This window comes from Aspergillus steynii (genome assembly GCF_002849105.1).
Source record: "Aspergillus steynii IBT 23096 chromosome Unknown P170scaffold_5, whole genome shotgun sequence".
Classification (NCBI taxonomy): Eukaryota; Fungi; Ascomycota; class Eurotiomycetes; order Eurotiales; family Aspergillaceae; genus Aspergillus; species Aspergillus steynii.
This window is the reverse complement of record NW_020194402.1, coordinates 318,193-337,530: the sequence shown is the minus strand read 5'-3', so window position 1 is coordinate 337,530 and position 19,338 is coordinate 318,193. Positions and strand designations below refer to the sequence as shown.

Here is a 19,338-nt window from a genome sequence, read left to right as displayed (position 1 = left end):
GGCTGTACTAAAGATCAAAAAGATAAGTTTGTACTCTGTCGATTGTCCCTTGAGACCTAGTATAAAATTATCTATTTAATAGCCTCTGTGATAATCTGTACGGTGTGATCGAGCTTTACTGATTAATGAGAAGTTTTTCTTACAGTCTGTATACTAATAATAATAGTTAGTGTTATATTGCCGAAGGCTTGTCGTATTTGTGAATAGCCTTTTATAGTTACTGCAGTAGAAACTATAATTTTACTATATTTTTCTTAGATATAAATTTAATTACAGATTAATTATCGGCTTTTATATAATTAATTAAGTGGTTTGTATATCACTGACAAGATGCCTGTTCAGGTTTTATAATTATTTTAAACAAGGATAAATAAGCCTATTATTGATTTTGTTTTAGCTGAAGCACTTTTTCTATTATTAAAACCGAGAAATTGTATAAAAACGTGGTAAATATTCTTAATATATTATGAAACAGCTGCTGGTGTTAAAGAGCGGATAAATATTAAATAGCAGATTTTAATAAAATACTGTGTAGCTCCGAGTGAGGAGGGCTGTCTGGTCTGTAGATATACTAAATTATATTAATGAATTCCAGATATCTCTAATTTAACTTAAAATAGGATTATAATTTTTGTTTAGATAACTGTATTAATCTCTTAATCTGATATTTATTAGCGAGGGTGTATATCACTGTATTTATATATGCCCTACTTTTTTCGGCGGTAAGGCTAGTAATTATGGCCGTACTACTTTCGTCCGTATAATCTATAGTTAGTGTCTTACTTTGCTCTGCTGGTTTGTTTTACTTAGGGGCGTCTTAAGCTGGTTCTATAATAAACTATTATTTATAAGAATTATTATAGGTGGCACAATAAAGGTAATCAAACATCTTTATAATAATAAGGGGGTTATCTTTAAGGATAATCTCTCTTAATCTGGTTTCCTGTAATTTATAAGATAAATCTCTGATATAAGCTATATTTTTGTATCTAGAACTGGCCACTTATTACTTTTTTAAAGAAACTTAACTATAAACAGATAATATAGTTATGTACTTTAAAGACGGATGACTCGCAGAAAACTGTGAGATCTGAATAGGTATTATTTTTTTGAATACTTTATTAAGTTAATTATTATTTAAAATACTGACGAGCGTCTGAGCTTATTCCGATAAAAGGGTCCGTAAAGATTTAAAATTGTTGGCCATCTCGAGTCAATATTTAACACTATTGATTTTAAATTAGAGAATATACCGGGTTTAAAACCAGTGTCTGAAATGACGCTACTCCACCCAGAGCAGGGTTAAATGATATATGCAGAGCTACCCGACAAGCTGCAATCGCTTTTGGGGGTGGGCCTAGGTTATCTTGTGCCCTCCTGCTTTTATACTGCTGGATACTATAATTTAGCAGAACTAAAATATAAAATTTGTATCTTTATTTATATACACAGCATTCTTCTAACCTTGATCTCCAGAATGGCCGGTGTCTTCAACCTGGGATGGTGTTTGTTCAGTTTGTTCATTGAGCACAGCGAGTGCATTCGCTGGCGCAATTGGGCGCGCGACGTGAAACCCGTCAAAAAGGCGATCCTTCCGACTACAGGATAATGTTAGCCCGCAGATTCGCCCAGCCTGGAATTATATAGGCTCCGTACCAGATGAGGCAGGTAAACTTGGACTAAGGGGACCCCAGGTCTCTTACAAGAAATTATTCCAACTCACTTAAACTATCTCCTGTATTCCAAGCTGTCAGACTAGATCTGAAAACCCGTATCCGCAACACTTAAGCCATCCTATTGTTTATTATGCTGTAAAAAAACATATTATATGGAATAACAAAGCCAGATTCACTGTCTTACACTATTTCCTTCATTATGGGCTCAGACGATAACTCTAGAGGTCTGGGAGCCCCCCGGACCTTCCCACAAAATAGGGTTTAATTCATCGGAACTCCCAACCAGATTTTAAGATATCCAGATATATTCTCCGGACTAATTTAGTTCCTGTATAATACAGATAAGTTCTTAGAGCAGTAAAAACTAGCTGCTAAAGCTTAATTTAAGTTATTATAAGAGAATATACCCCTAAAAGCTAAATTATATATTTAAAACAGGTCTTAGTTTACTATAGCAGTTTACTGAATAAACTATATAAAAAAATATATCTGTAATTTTTACCTAGTCGGCTTATTATATTATTCCAGATTAAATACATACATATAGAAGGTTCTCTTTTTCGAGAGAGTCCTTCAAACAGTAAGGGCAGGGTTAGAGAGGGTATATTTAATTATATACAGTATTTTCAGGCTACGCTTCAATGGTGGAGCTTCTGGCTATATTTAGTTAGATATTTACGGACTTGCTTATAATTAGGATACTCTATTATATTATATCTTTAGGGTGCTGATATATAGACAGGACTCTTGCTTTGCTATTAATATAGATTAATTATACCGCTGGAGCAGAATTTAAATATCTATTATAATAGAATATTAGTTTACCTTGTGTTGCTATCCAGAGTTAAAGCAGTATCAGCCAGATAAGACTCTAGATAAGGATCTGAGATTTTTTGATGATATTCCTGATAATAAAATAGAGGTTATATTTTATAAATCTAGGAATACGCAGTCAGATATTTAGTTGTTCGATTAATGTCGCTCTAAGTTATTTTCAAATTATAACTATTAATATAAAACTACCTTCATTTAGAATGGGAAGGCCCCTTAATGCAAGCTTTTTTGCCTTTTTCTTTTTATATTTCGAGGACAGATATTCCTAATTCTCATATAGTATTAAGTCTGCGCATGGAACCCTCACTATGTGACCCTAGGCTTGTGTTTAATCAGAAGCCTTAGGTAGTATCTCGTGATTAGGAGTATCACTAGAAGATAAAAAAGCGTTAGAACAACCTTCAGTATTAGGGGGCCCATAGGGAATAACCTACTACTCGAATTCTCTTTCAGCAGGAGACTCTTCAGAAACAAGCTCAGGTTCTTCAAGCTCAGGCTCAGGCTCGGGGAAAGTTTCTGCGGGAACAGGCTCAGGTTCTTTAAGCTTAGGCTCAGGCTCAGGAAAAGTTTCTGCAGGAACAGGCTCAGGTTCTTTAAACTCAGGCTCAGGCTCGGGGAAAGTTTCTGCAGGAATAGGCTCAGGTTCTTCAAGCTCAGGCTCAGGCTCGGGGAAAGTTTCTGCGGGAACAGGCTCAGGTTCTTCAAGCTCAGGCTCAGGCTCGGGGAAAGTTTCTGCAGGAATAGGCTCAGGTTCTTCAAGCTCAGGCTCAGGCTCGGGGAAAGTTTCTGCGGGAACAGGCTCAGGTTCTTCAAGCTCAGGCTCAGGCTCGGGGAAAGTTTCTGCGGGAACAGGCTCAGGTTCTTCAAACTCAGGCTCAGGCTCGGGGAAAGCCTCTGCGGGAACAGACTCAGACTTTTCAGGAACAAGCTCAGGTCCTTCAGAAAGAGAATAAGCTGGGCCAGTTCCGTTCAGATTTTTATCTAATAATATATTAGAATACCAATTCAGCTCTAGTACTATACTATCATTTTATTAATGAGATGACTTACCGCTCTAATCTTATATAAAAAGTAAATAAATTAAGAGTATCTTAAGGATCATTTTTATTATAATAATATTAAACTAATAGTCTCGACTGAGAATATTATAAAATTTGTATAAATAAAGTATTAGATCTTCAGGCTCTAGTAATCATTGCAAGTTCTCTTTAATATAATTTAGAAGCCAGGTTTTACTAGCAGAAAAACTTAAAAAAATATCCTTTATTACCTGTAATACTTTAAGGATAGAAACCTTCTTATCTAATTACTTCATTTTTTGTTTGGCGAAAATCTTAAGTCCAGAAAAGCTATATATCTATAAGATATAATAAATAAGAATACTTTTCTTGTATTCCCTAAAAATATCAGATATGCCTTCATCAAAAAAAGAGTTAACCATCTCATAGCCACCTATATATAAAAAATATACTATACTATGTCCGGCATCCTTATAGATATCAGATATTATAATATTTATCAAAAATCTAAAAGATAACAGCTAGAATTTTAGGTATTTCTGAAGAAAATAAGCTGGAAGACTAAATCGCTTTTTCCCTATAACAAGGATAATAAATAGTAATTTATAAGGCTAGCAAGTAGATCAGAACATGCTATTTTCAAAATATTTGAAGAACTTATAAAGATAATAGTCTATGATAGTTAATCTTTAAAGAAACCTCTTAGGATAAGGAATACCTGGTTACTTTATTTAATTAGCACTGCTTTATTTTCTTATTAAATATTTTTTTAACTATTTTTTTTACTATTTTATTATACTAGCTATCAAGTAATTACCAGGAGATTTTCAGAGCAAATATAACAGACTAGAATATAGGAGAATTCTACTCCTTTAATATAGGCGAAAAGCAAAATACAAGATAATATAGGTATAAGTTATTCTGCAAGACAGCCAAGACATATTATCTATATATTGAGGACCAAACTAATATTAATTTCTGAATAATATGTGTTTGCGCGGCCAATAGCCAAGTTACACATTAGAGGCCTTGTGGCTCCTTTAAACAAACAACTGTGCGCCTAGCTTTAGGAATAAGGGGCGTGAGACATATAATAAATTTAATATTCCCTAATATAGTTGTGTTCTTTGTAACCTTGGCATATATCATTTCTCAACAACTTCAGTCTGCCTTTTCTGACGTTCGTCACATTATTGAGGTTTAACATAATAACCTTAATAACCGACATATCTAGAGCAAGTGCGACAGAGTTTGCAAAATTATACGCGAAATCCCAATCTTAAAAATGATATATTTAAAGGTTTTATTTTTTAATATACTTTTACTGTATCACGGTCCCTGCGTCAAGATTCGAGTTAATCCTAGTAATAATAAATATATAAGTTTAAAACATCTTCTCTACAAAGATTTTGATTATTTCTTAGTAATATTTATATATAAATTTAAGAAGGGACAGGGACAAACAGCCAACTTAGAAGAGATTAAAGATATTATTTTAGTACAGAGTCTTAAAGCCCTCTTTTAATAGATATATATTTGCCGGGTTAAATTTAATATAGAAGTACCAGAAGACTAAATTTCACCTGTAATAGAATTTATAAAGTTTGCAGATATATACACCGTCACTAGTTTAGAATCTGAAATAGCCCGACAGCTTAAGAAAATAATTAAAAATAACTTAGGGCTCTGTCTATTAATTATTCCTCCACAGTGATTTAAATCCTATTAGCTTCACGTATCGCCTGGCAGAACACAAATTAATCCAATATTTCCTTATTAAGTTTTAATTCCTGCTGCCCTTAATTTATTTTTAATATAGCCAAAGTTATTTAATTGTCACAACTGGATATCTAAAAAACAAGTATATTCTGTTGCGAAGGCTTTAAATAATCGTGATAAGTAAAATACTCTCTAATAAAACAGTAACCAATCCAATAATACCTCTACTAATTAAGCTTAAAAAGATATAATATATAAATAAAATAGGCAAGGGCCTCCAGCATTAGCCAAATAAAACCCGATATTTATATTTAAAGGCTATAGATATCCCTAGCATACCTCTGCAAGTATATCTCGTGCAGGACAGACAGATCACAAAGATTATATTTCCGGTCTATTAAATATAATAATTTGAAATACCTCTTCACTCTATTATAGTCAGAGTATGCTTTAGAACATTAGAAAAAATTTAAAATATCTTTCCTGCTAGACATATATTCCTTCTCCGACAACATAATTGGCAACGCATCAGTCTTTATTTTTTAAAATAGAACTATATTATTATTATCAGACAGTACAGAGTATTTCTGTCGTTCCCAAAGGGGCCCACCCTTCTGAAAACCATAATATTATATTCTAGTAATAACAGCTTTATTATATTATATTCACTCGTCCTCTAGTAAATTAGTAGTAGGCTAAATAAAAAAGATTTCTATAAGAAAAATCTGCTCTGGTAGTATTATAAACTCTTTCTATAATACCTTATACGCGGGCTTGTTATTAATAGCTCCACTAGTCAGCTGTTATTTGATATTAATTACCGCCTATTTTTAACTAAAATTATATTATATTTCCTTTTACTGTTTTTCTTATAAATACTAATATAAATTATAGACTTTATACTTCTGGTTTTTTAATATCTTTTATAATACTGGTTTATAAAAGCAGCTACTATATTAAGAGTCTAGTTTAAATTGCTAGTATATAACTAATTATAATTTAAAATTTTTTTTTATTAATTCCCGGTTAGTATTGCTTAGGTATTATAGTTACTGTTAATTAATCTAACAGTTTATCCAGGTTATAGCCTTTAAAAACTTCTTATTAAGATTAAGGCTGTATATAATCTCTTATAAGCTAGTATATTAATAGGGATAATAATATTTAATAAATATTTTACTAGTAGCGTGGGCCATAATTATATTATATTATGCTTTACTAATAAAACCTGAACAAAAGACTTAGTTTATCTGCTATTAAAAGAAAACTTTAGGGGTTTATAGTTTACTTATTACTTTTATTAAGTAAATTATCTTCTCTATATCAGAACTAATAAAAAAAAAATAATTAAAAAAGTTATATATCTTACTGGATGTCCTGAGCTGTATATTAAATATATTTTTATTTATAAGTATCTTTTATAAAATATAGGGCTGACCACAGACTATATTAATCTTTAGAAAAATATAATAATTATTTATTTTTTTTTTTAAGGGGAGTAGTATTTTCTGTCAGCTATCCTTAATAAATAGTTTCTGTAGGTCTTTTATTAAGGTCAAGTGAGGCGTTTTAAACATATAAATATAAAATAATATATTAAAAAGCAGAACATACAGATTAAAAACAAGTAATATACTATAAATAATTTCAGATAATAAGAATATATTTTTAATTAATTTATTAGTTTGATTAAAGCAGACAAGCCATATAATAGATAGGTATATAACACCGGATAGTACTTATAGCTTCGACATGCCCAGGATACTTTTTATAAACTAAAGCTTAAATTTTATTATTAGTACCAGAGGTCTTCCGCGCGAATCTTACTAAAATAATAATTATAAATATTTAAACTAAAAATAAAGTATTACCTGTTTCTGATTAACAGTAAATAGCCTAATAATATTATATAAACACAGAATAATCTGCTAAAATCCTAGGTGGAATTATTTTTCCCGGGTTTAAAAAATTATCTTATTAAATAAGACTATATCTTTAATATACACTGGGGCACTTGCCCGCGGTTATTTATTAAAGCCACGCTTATTAACCAAGTGCCTTATATCCTATATATTCTTGTTAGAGCAAGCCTTAGAGGGATAAAAAAAATATAAACTATATAAACTACCTCACCTATCTTTTTACTCATCTCATATTTAGTAACCTGTATATAATAAATTTGAAAGTACTTCTAATCTACTTTTAGGACACTAGCCTTTATATAGCTTTTCTAATAGTAACTATTAGGACTATACTCTAGTTTCAGACACTAATTAAAAAATTAATATATATTATTAAGTAATATCTCACGTAGTATATCCTTTATATTCTCTTATTTTAGATTAGCGGACCGCTCTTTTGTTTTAATTTAGTAGAACCTAAAATAAAGGATATTAATTAATTAATAATATTTTATTATAATCTTTTAATAAGATTCTAGTTACTTATTAAGCCTAATATTTTTTTAGTTAAAGTTTTAATTTTTTTATATTATTAGATTAACTATAATCTTCCGGTATCTGGGCCAGGTCTTTATCTGTGTTATTATCTAAGAGTTAATATAAGGCCTGGTAGGCACACTTTATATTTAGTATATCTAGTTATAATAATTTTATTTTAATATTTAGATTTAACTTTTTCCTAGCAATATTTTAACTAGCTAAAAAAAAATACTCCAGCTCGGTAAGATTAGTCTTAGAGGAATTAGGCTCGAATAGTTTATTATTATTAGTATTAATAGAAGAGGTATAAGAGGACTTGCTGGTGATTTAGTAGTTATTAATATTAGACTACTGATAATAATATATAATTAGGAGATTATACTAATTATAGAAAGGAATTATTAAAGGGTTTAAGAATATTTTAATATATAACTAAATAGATAGCACGGAGGTATAAAAAGAGAGAAAATTTTAGAATAATAGTTAAATCAGAAAAAAAGAGAATATTAAATAAAAGATAGTTAAGGACAGAATATTTATAATTATAATAGCTGGCTACTAGCCAGAGTATAGCGGGCGGGGTAAAGAAGACTATTTTTAGTGCCTTTATAGAAATATAAAAAATAATAGTAAAGTAATAAGTGAGCCCTTAGGGAACTAAGATATAAGCGCTCACGCGATGGCAGCCTAAGGCAGAAAGGTGAGTGAGCTAGTGCGTGGTTAAAGAAGGCGGGAGTGTGGCGGAGGGATGTTACTAAAAGGCAGTCTCTTTCGGCGGCAGGTGCCGCCGAAAAAGGCAGCAAAATAGCAAACCGCAATTCTTTACTAGGAGGGGGTCTTTTACCTTCTCCTAATGTCTATTTGCTCGCCCTGCTGAACTAGGTTCTTAATTGTTGCCCAACCAAAAGCCCCGTGTCGCGCCTCAGCCATTCTTATATAGTTTATAATTGATATGGCAGTATATAGATAGTATATCTGTGTATATTAATTACTACAAGAAATGTATATTATAAAGGAAGTAGCGACCGAAAGATGATGCTAGGACTTTTTTTAGTATTACTCTCTTGATCTATAGATTACTTATGAAAATTTATTAACTAGTTACTATAATAGTAATCACCCAGATATAACTGAATTAAATTTTCCTTATCTAAAGAATTAGTTATTATAACTATATAATTAATTAACCTTCTTAAGGCATATATTAGGATGATTTTTAACAGCATTGGCGGTGTAATTTTAAAGTTAAGTATATAAGGCAGTATATAAGAAAGGGGGAAAAATACATTAAATTCACCCAGGACGAAACCTTATATAGCAGAAGCTATATTTTATATCGCAAGGGTGCTATACTGTATAATTATACGCTTAAAATAATATATTATATAAGTCTGATAGCTTGCTCTAATAAGATAAATATAAAATTAGGATAAGAGCCCTTAAAAAATTATAAATAATTATTTTCTCTTGGCTTGTGACTATATGATTTATTAAGGCAAGCTCTGGCCTATATCCTCCCTAATCTGTTGTAAAAACTGTTTACAAGAAAAATAAAATATAGCTTAATTCTGTCTTAAGCTTTAGCCCTTTATTATCTAATATAGCCTTTTATAAAGATTATTATATATAATCTTACTTAACATGGCTCTGGCCTTCGATTAAGTTACAGGCCCCTTACTAAATAAAGTCTGAAAAAAGACTTTAGTAAATATAAAGCCTAAAATATTATTTTCCTAGTAATCAGGTGGTTTATCTCCTAAGCTAATGCCGGGGCCACTTAAATAAGTACTCGGGTAAACAGCAGGAATATTCGCAGAGGTATTTTCTATAGTAATATAAGATACTTTAGTTAAAGCTTTATAAAAGTCTGTATAGTAAACAGGCTAAATAATAACTGGGTTATTACGCAGTTCTTTAGAGCTAGTATAAGAAACCTTATTCTCGGTATAGACAGCCGGGCAAATATTATTAATAAAGTATAAATAATTATTTTTGGGCTAAATAAGATCTAAGATCCTGGGATTAATAAGTTTAAGATTAGGTATAATACAGAGTAAACTTAAGGAAGATGAGAGAGTTAAAAAGTTAGTATTATTATTCTTGTTAATAAGGCTGCTTGCCATATTTCTGCTAGAAATAAAAAAAAGGCGTGTATATTCTCTAGAAATAAAAAAAAAGGGCTTTGAGGTTAGAATATATATAAGGATTAGTATAGGTAGTTTATATAAATACCCTATCTGCGGCAGCTAATAGGGTTAATAATATCAGAATTAGATCTTTTTCGGTTTTAGCCCATGGGCTTTCTTCTTTATATAATCTACTCCTGCCTTAATATCTCTTTTCTTTTTTAATAATAGTTTTCTAGATTTCTAGATTCTATTAGTCAGACTATATATATTATATAAATAATACTAGAATTCTTGCTCCAATACAAATATCTATAAGTAGTTATATATAGGGTCTATTATAGGCCATTTAATCTTAATAATATACCTATATTTAAGATATTTCCTTAGATTTATGTTTAATATCTAATACTTTAATCTCTTATCAGCTAAAAAGCCTTAATTTTATATATAATAAGGGCAGTAGCCAGGGCAAATAATAATATAATAATATATAATAACTTTATAATAAAGATTACTCCAGAATTACAAGTAGTAATTATAATAATCACGCTATTTTACCTGCAGGCACTAAGTTATATATTTATAGTAATATTATAAGTCTGATTTACTAATATACAGATATTAGGCTATATCTTTATAAGTATAGTTATAAATATAAGTACTTTAATTACTACACGTGAGTGTGGGACTCTGAAGATTCTTTTAGTAATTATATATAAAATATTTTCTATTGTCTGTTGGCGCCTTACCGGGGAGATAAATTATATTATAATTATAATAATATTATATTAATAGTTGTTCTGTAAAGAGCAGTCTTTCATTAAAGATAAGTTACTTGAGGATAGATAGAGTTGCTTTTAAGTAGTTTAGTTCTGGTATAATAAAGGCTAATACACGCGTGCGAGTGTTGTCTTCGGGCTAATCTGGTTTATTTTTTCTTTTATTAAGGACTTGACGCTGTCTTTTTTTTATATTTATTCTTATTAAAAGTAATATAGTTTAAAGAGTTAAATATAAGTATAAAATTTCCTATACTTTTATTTCTTTTCCGCGGTACTAAAATAATTTATATTATCAAGAAGTTGCTCGATGCGGTCTCTGGCTTTAATAATCTCGGGTATTTTTATTATAGTTACTTCTATCTCTGCTAGTAGCTCGCAGGGAAGTCTTACTTCCTAAAATTATTAATAACTTTAAAAGTATTTTATGTGATATATCTCCTTCTTCTTATTTAAAATATTACTGATAGTGTTAATAGATAAATAATACACCTGATAATATTTAGAGTAAGTAGATTTAGACTAGTAAGTGTATATTTAAGATATAAGTACAGAGTTATATCTTGCTATAAGATATATTTAGCTCTTAATTTATAGTTAAATAAAGATTAATTATAATATATCTTTAATCTTCTTGCCCAGTGCTCAACAGATATTATAAATAATAATATACTTTGAGTAATCTGCTACAGTAAGAAGTAAATAAAGCAAAATATAAAATCTCTCTTTATTAAGGGCCACCTCCTGTGGATCTTTAGCAGTAATATTTTAAAATACTGGCTTATTTAAAGCATCTAGATTTTAACTAAACAAAATTTTAGTAGTGCGCCTATTATAAAGGTTAAAGTAAGCTAAGTCAGCTAATAAATTAATACCAGAGATAGCCCCATGCGCGAGAGTAATAATAAGGAGTAGTAAGCCGGATATAAATTACGGTTAGCTATTATTATAGATACTAATACTAAAATTACTTAATTGGTCAGTAATAACGCCTATAATATAGGAAAAGAAATTATGGTTTTATCTTAAAGGCATTTATATTATATAATTTTTATTTTAGTTTTTTTTTAGCTATTACTAATTGTCAATTGGGGTCACCTGACATCACCTGATTCATCAGAATCACCTGATTTCGCCCCACAACCGAAATTATTCAAAATTCACTATGAATTTACTCTCACTTTATCGAACTCTCACTTCCACCACCAAATTGTATGGGAAAAGTGAGGTAAAACTGAGCTCAATATGAGCGGAAAATGAAAAAGAAAAATTTCTGAAGAATTTCCTATTTTGGACTAGCATACCTTCCTAATTAGGAAATCACCGATCGCTAGAATCCTATGGAAGTCAGAAAACATAATTCGATAAATTTCCTTTTTAGGAAATTAAAAGTTTATTTTAACCACTGCAGTTAATGGCTTTGTTCAGATAATTAATACAAAAGGTCTAGAATGTCTCGCCTATTTATTTTATAAGCCATAAAGTGAATATTACTACCCTAGTCATTCTGATATCATTTAAATGATTTCATTATAATTTATATGTTGAATCTCAATTGTTCTGATCATGAAATCTTGATCATTTAATCATTTAAATAATTAAATATTGATCTAATAATAATCTATGAGGTTGACCTTAAAGGCCTAGATTAATGACAAGACTTACAGCTGAAGGCCTAGAAGGATCTGATAATTTTATATTTACAATATTTACTTAGGGCCAGATTGAATTAGCCCTGATTCAATTGTCTATAAATATGCAGTTAATGACCTGTATTAATTCATTCTTTTCATCAAGTTAATTTTACCGTTTTAATTTGATAAGTTGATTTTATTTATTTAATTTACTTATTGATTCATTCATTCATTAATCAATTTCACCTATCTACATGCATAGCGAATAGTAGAACCTCTAGTCTATCTATTTCAGATCTAGGTGGTCCAGGTGAACTGTTTACTTCATCTAACTAATCAATTTCCTTTATTCTATCAAGCTATTTGAAATTTCTATTCAACCCACGTGACCCACCTACCCCATCTGACAGTTATGAGCCCGGTCTAGCCCTTTGTTCCTACTATTTATGCATACACGTGAATTAATTATTTACCTGTTTGATTAAATTTATATACATTTAATCAAATTTATATCTACACTTGAATTAATTATTTATTTGTTTGATTGAATTTAACCCACACGTGAATTGATTATTTGATTACTCACTACTGCAGTGAACTATTTACTATTTATGTTGATTTAATTTATTTAACCCGTGTACTCACTTCAAGTGTTTTATTTCACCTGTCTGAAGTGTTTGATTAATTTGAATTATTTCATTAATTTATTAATTAAATTCACACACACGCGAATTAATTAATTACTTGTCTATTCACTATTGCAGTAAATTATTTACCTGTCTGATTTAATTGACTCCTATCCACCTAGTTCATTTTTACTTTACCTTCAATTTATTGAACTCTCACTTCTACCACTAATTTATATGGGGAAAGTGAGGTGAAAGTCAGGTGAAAATAAGGTAAAACTCAGGTTAATACTAATTTAAATTATCTTGATTATTTAAGCTTATCATTATAGATATGAAGTTTAATTGTCAATTAAACTAGTCACATGACTAGATATACTGGTTTAACATGATTAAAACGATTGCTAAAAGCAAACATGTTTAGGAATTCATTAATCCCAGTTATATAACTATGCCTGATCAACCTGTACGGCCTAGTCACCCGGAACTATGTGACCTTAATGGGAATGCTAGATTAATTATTGATCTAACCCAAAACAATCGAGCGCTTTATCAAGACCTTTTATGTGATTATGAATTAGCGCTTCGAGAATACCGCCACATGGATGAGGGCTTAGCCCTAATTCTACTTCTAATTAAGAACTTGATATTATTAGCCAATAGGGTTTTAGTATCTGACAAAGAAACCCCATATCACGTGCTGCGGATCCTTCAAACGAAACTAGCTCCCACTAATGAATCAAGAAAACGCGATATTATTAAGTAATATTATATGCTTAAAAATCTGTAGAATAAATATTTAATTAATTTATATATTTCACTATGGGAAAACATCTATACTGAAGCGAAATCGCTTGAAATAAGTAAAGTGAATGATCCACACCAAGTTCAATATAACTTTATTAAAGCCATTTATGGGTCTTATTTAATATTTGTAAATTATTAGAGCGAAAAATTGAATAATAAAATTAAATTATATAATAAAATACTGTCATTTTTTAATATAATTAAGCGATTCAGAGATCACGTGAAAATATTCCTAATATTCAAATGTTTAAATTAACCGAGCCGAATCGCTCAGGCAACCTTTAAAGGAGATACCTTGGAAAATACCCTAAGCCCTAGGTTTAACCCTAGAACTCCTAAAAAGGAACAAAACTGCCCCTGTCAATCAGACCCTAATGGAGGCTACTATGAATTTGACCAATGTTTTTATATTAATGATTTATTAAAGAAACCAGAAAATTGGTCACGTGATCCTGAGGCTATTTAATGATTTAATAGAGCCTCTAGGAACCCTAAATTTCGCACAGCGCTTAAAGCCATAAAAAATTACTTGAAATTAATAAATTAAGTAATAAATCAAAATAATAAATTTCTAACTGATTTAATTGCAATGGCTTTAAATTTAATAAAACTAATTAAAAAATACCCTAGTCCTAATTAGGCATTTGATACTGCGGCAGATACCCATATCTGTAATAATCAATCCTTATTCAGTGATTATTATGAATCACCTATATCAATCTCTATAGGGAATACGCGGACATTAATTGAAGGTTTCGGAACAGTTAATTTAAAACCTTCAAACCCCTATAAAGATGAAACAACATTCGAATTACGTCATTGCGCCTATGTTCCACGATTTCATATTAATGTTTTATCTGCCTCTAAGGCAAGGTAATCGGGTATTTACCTTAATTCTAGGGCTATGTGCCTAGAAAGCCCTAATTACCGCCCGATTTGTGAAGTCCTCGAAATTGCAGGCATTCATTTGATCAAATGGAGTACTAATGATTATATCTAATGGTTACCTGAATTAACTCCTGAAGATGATCATATTCACTATCCGAATTTATTACAGAATTCACTATTAAATACTGAAGTGAATGAATTAGAGGCCTATTCAGCAAGAAATTCGAATGAACCAGTTATCTCCTATGGAACAGCTGAACTATGGTATTTAAGATTAGGGTATCTGAGCTCTGAAGCCCTAAAATATCTTGATTTAGTAGTTAATGGAGTGAAAATTAATGATAAATTGACTAAAACTAAAGATCATTGCCCGATTTGTTGATTATTAATTTTAAAATGTCAAATTTCTCGAATTCTGATTTAATTAGGGACTAAACCATTTGAAACTATTTATTGGGACCTTATTTATTTGAATCAGGGAATCTACCAAAAACGATATATTAGTTATATATATTGCCCCTATTCAAAATTCCATATGGCTAAGGCAATTTTATTGAAAGATCACGTGAGTAATTTAATCATTGAAATGATTTAATTTATTAAACATTAATATTACGTGACTATCAAACGATTTCATTCAGATCAAGATAGAAATCTAGCTTATTTTTATGATTACGCGAGATCTGAAGGGGTGATCTGCAGTACTAGCCTGATTGGGTAACCTGAGCAGAACCCATTTGCAGAGTGTTTAGGTGCTCTAATCATGTAAAAAATGTGAATTTTATTTATTGATTCAGGATTACCGCTATATTTATGGCCAGAATCATTGAATGCAGCGATATATATATTGAATCGCACCCCTACTTATTCACTAAAGTGGAGTACCCCGTATGAAACCTTATTTAAACATCTTGATCAGCCTTTATTATATATAATACTACTGCCAAACCTCTCTAACCTAAAACGGTATGGTTGCCGAGCCTATACAAGGATTTTAAATATCCCTAGGCTTAGTAAGCTCAAACCGAGAGCTCTGATTGGCTACCTGATAGGGTACGTTGCCCTAAATATATGGAGAATATGGATACCTGGTTAAAATAAGGTTATTTCGGCACGTGATTGCATCTTCGATGAAATAAAGGTCTATAAAGATGAACAAAATGTTCAAATATTCGAACTAGACCTAATTGGGTTAGAAAACCCCGAACCGCTTAGTCTTGAAGAAATTAATGATTTAATCTCTTTAATTTCGATTGATTTACCTGAAACCACTGAATTAGGGTTTACCGAGGATGAAATTATTGATGATATTTATTCTGAACCCGAACAAGGTGAATCAGAACTGTCTAGTGAATATAATCCTATTCACTATGAATCTGAACATGAAAATCGAATTATTAAATTAAATGATCAAAATGATCAAAATGATTTAATTCAATCGAATGCTCAAAATGATGAGATTTTAGGAGACTAACCTTCTACCCCACATTCTTAATCACCCGAAGTCATTATTGATAATTCACTATTCAATTTTGATGATTATGACAATTTCTATGAACCACTATCCCTAAAAAGGAATAGATCAGAATCATCTGACCCAGGACCTTTAAAAATGCCTCGAAATTTTGCATTAGCTCAAATTAGTAATAATAAATTGTATTGAAATGATTTGCCTATTGAGCCAACTAATTAGAATGAAATAATGAATTCGCCCTTTCGTGATAAATGGCTAAATGCATGCAAAATTAAATATAATTAATTAACTAAAATGAACACCTAAGAAGCCATTCCTAAAACAGATAATTTAATTCAAAAGATCCTACCATTGAAATGGGTATGGAAATACAAATTTACTGATTAAGGTTAATTATCGAAATTTAAAGCAAGAATATGCGTTCGCGGAGACCTTCAACTAATTAATGATCTCGATTCTAGGGCCATTACCCTAGCCACGCGAACATTTAAGACTATTATAGCCCTAATTGCTGCTTTTAACCTTAAAACAGCTCAATAGGATACAGTAAATATATTTCTAAACAGTGAATTAGACGAATTAATTCATGTTTTACCGCCTCCTGGATTCGGTCAACAAAATAAGGTTTTTAAGCTAAAACGAGCTTTATATAAACTACGCCGATCTCTATTACTATGGCAATAAAAAATAGGGAATACTCTGAAAAAATTAGGCCTGAAATTAGTGCCTGAAGATCCCTGCCTATTTATGAATGATTATATGATTTTGATGATTTACGTGGATGATATTATTCTATTATATAATCGAAATCATCAATCGAAAACCAACGAATTAAAAGATCAATTATTTTCAATATATGATCTAAAGGATTTAGGTGAAATTCACTAATTCCTAAATATAAAGATCATTTAAAACCGGCAGAATCGAATAATTTGGCTTAATTAAGCGGATTATATTGAAAAAGTTACTCACTATTTTAAATTAGCTAATCAGAATTTACCTAAAATGCCTCTACTATCTGGTAATTTAAGCGAATCTATAGGGCAACCGCTTACTAAGCCCTATCACGTGGATTATTAAAAGAAAATTGGCTCAGTTTTATATCCTGCAGTTATTTCTAGGCCAGATATTACTAAAAGTTGCGAAATCCTTGCAGAACATATGGCCAAATCTTATTCGAACTATATGAATGCAGCAAATCACCTGATTTTATTCATTTATGGAACCTGATTTAATTTAATTTAATATAGTCTTAATTTAATAGATTAATTGAAATTACTACTAATTTTTAAAATGGCTAGTGATGTAGCTTATGCAGATTTATTGCAAAAAAAGTTATCTGAAGGCTTTATATATTGTTTATTTAGCGGACCTATTAATTGGTCAGCCAGAAAGCAAAAAACAATTACCCTATCTACTACTGAAGCAGAATTATTAGCCCTAACTACGGCTAGTAAGCATTTTCTATGGTGGAAACGCTTATTTACTGCTATAGGGTTCAACCCTGAAGAAAAATTATATATTTATTGTGATAATCGTCAAACGATTGACCTGCTTACTAAGCCCAATTTAATTTATAAAACTAAATTAAAATATGTGGACATTAGTAATCACTGGCTTAGGCAAGAAATCAAGAAGAAATCCATTGAATTAAAATGGGTTCCTATTAATTAAATGATTGCAGACGGCCTTACCAAACACCTGACTAAGTAGGAATATGCGAAATTTACTGAATAACTAAATATGGTTAATATTGAATATCTTATTAAATAATTGATTATTTAATATTTACAGTTTTAATTAATACTTTTATTGATTTAAAACTGAAGGGGTGTGTTAATTAGGGTCACCTGACATCACCTGATTTATCAGAATCACCTGATTTCGCCCCACAACCGAAATTATTCAAAATTCACTATAAATTTACTCTCACTTTATCGAACTCTTACTTCTACCACCAAATTATATGGGAAAAGTGAGGTGAAACTGAGCTTAATGTGAGCGGAAAATGAAAAAGAAAAATTTCTGAAGAATTTCCTATTTTGGACTAGCTTACCTTCCTAATTAGGAAATTACTGATCGCTAGAATCCTATAGAAATCAAAAAACATAATTCGATAAATTTCCTTTTTAGGAAATTAAAAGTTTGTTTTAACCACTGCAGTTAATGGCTTTGTTCAGATGATTAATATAAAGGGTCTAGAATATCTCGCCTATTCATTTTATAAGCCATAAAGTGAATATTGCTACCCTGGTTATTCTGATATCATTTAAATGATTTTATTATGATTTATGTGTTAAATCTCGATTGTTCTGATCATGAAATCTTGATTATTTAATCATTTAAATGATTAAATATTGATCTAATAATAATCTATGAGGTTGACCTTGAAGGCCTAGATTAATAACAAGACTCACAGCTGAAGGCCTAGAAGGATCTGATGATTTTATATTTGTAATGTTTACTTAGGGCCAGATTGAATTAGCCCTGATTTAATTGTCTATAAATATGTAGTTAATAACCTGCATTGATTTATTCTTTTTATCAAGTTGATTTTACTGTTTCAATTTGACAAGTTGATTTCATCTATTTAATTTACTTATTGATTCATTCATTCATTAATCAATTTCACCTATCTACATGCATAGCGAATGGTAGGACCTCTGGTCTATCTATTTCAGATCTAGGTGGTCCAGGTGAACTGTTTACTTCATCTGACTGATCGATTTCCTTTATTCTATCAAGCCATTTGAAATTTCTATTCAACCCACGTGACCCACCTACCCCATCTGACACTAATTAATTTACTAACCTATCTTCTAAGGTTTGTCCTAATTTAGACTGCAGAAGAGTATTAGCTAAATATATTATTACTAGTTAATAAGAGCCTGCCTGTGAATAATGGACTTAGGTCAGATTATTTTATCTTATGTTAAAATCCTTGTTAGTATTTATATTTTAATTCTAGGATAAAGGCGCTAATTCTTGCTCCTGTAAAGAGAAAAACCTAAAGTATAAATAAAATAAATATTTTAAGAAGTCTATACATAAAAATAAAATAATCACGAGTTTATATTAATACTATAAGATTAGTAAAATTATTTTGGTCAAAATTAAACTTCTGCTTTTTAATATTTTTAACTTTATCTTTTTTTATTAAGGTTTTTTTAATCTACTCTAACTAGATTAGCTAACTATCTTTAAGAAGTAAGGATTTATATACTAAATAAATCTTTAAACAGTTATTTAGTATAATTTTACTGCTAGTTACTTCTTTAAAGCCACCAAAGAATTACTTAGTATAAGCTGTGG

At 30.3% G+C, this 19,338-nt stretch overlaps 1 protein-coding gene across 1 annotated transcript; it reads right to left on the bottom strand.

The window, feature by feature from the left end:
- Positions 1 to 2,838: 2,838 nt before the first annotated feature.
- P170DRAFT_426823 (uncharacterized protein) lies at positions 2,839 to 3,825 on the bottom strand (the record flags this gene model as incomplete). The annotated part of the gene is made up of 4 exons (XM_024847737.1): positions 2,839 to 2,881; positions 2,945 to 3,491; positions 3,561 to 3,562; positions 3,821 to 3,825. The coding sequence occupies 4 exons, from the start codon at positions 3,823 to 3,825 to the stop codon at positions 2,839 to 2,841; spliced, it is 597 nt and encodes a 198-aa protein (XP_024702884.1).
- Positions 3,826 to 19,338: the final 15,513 nt, after the last annotated feature.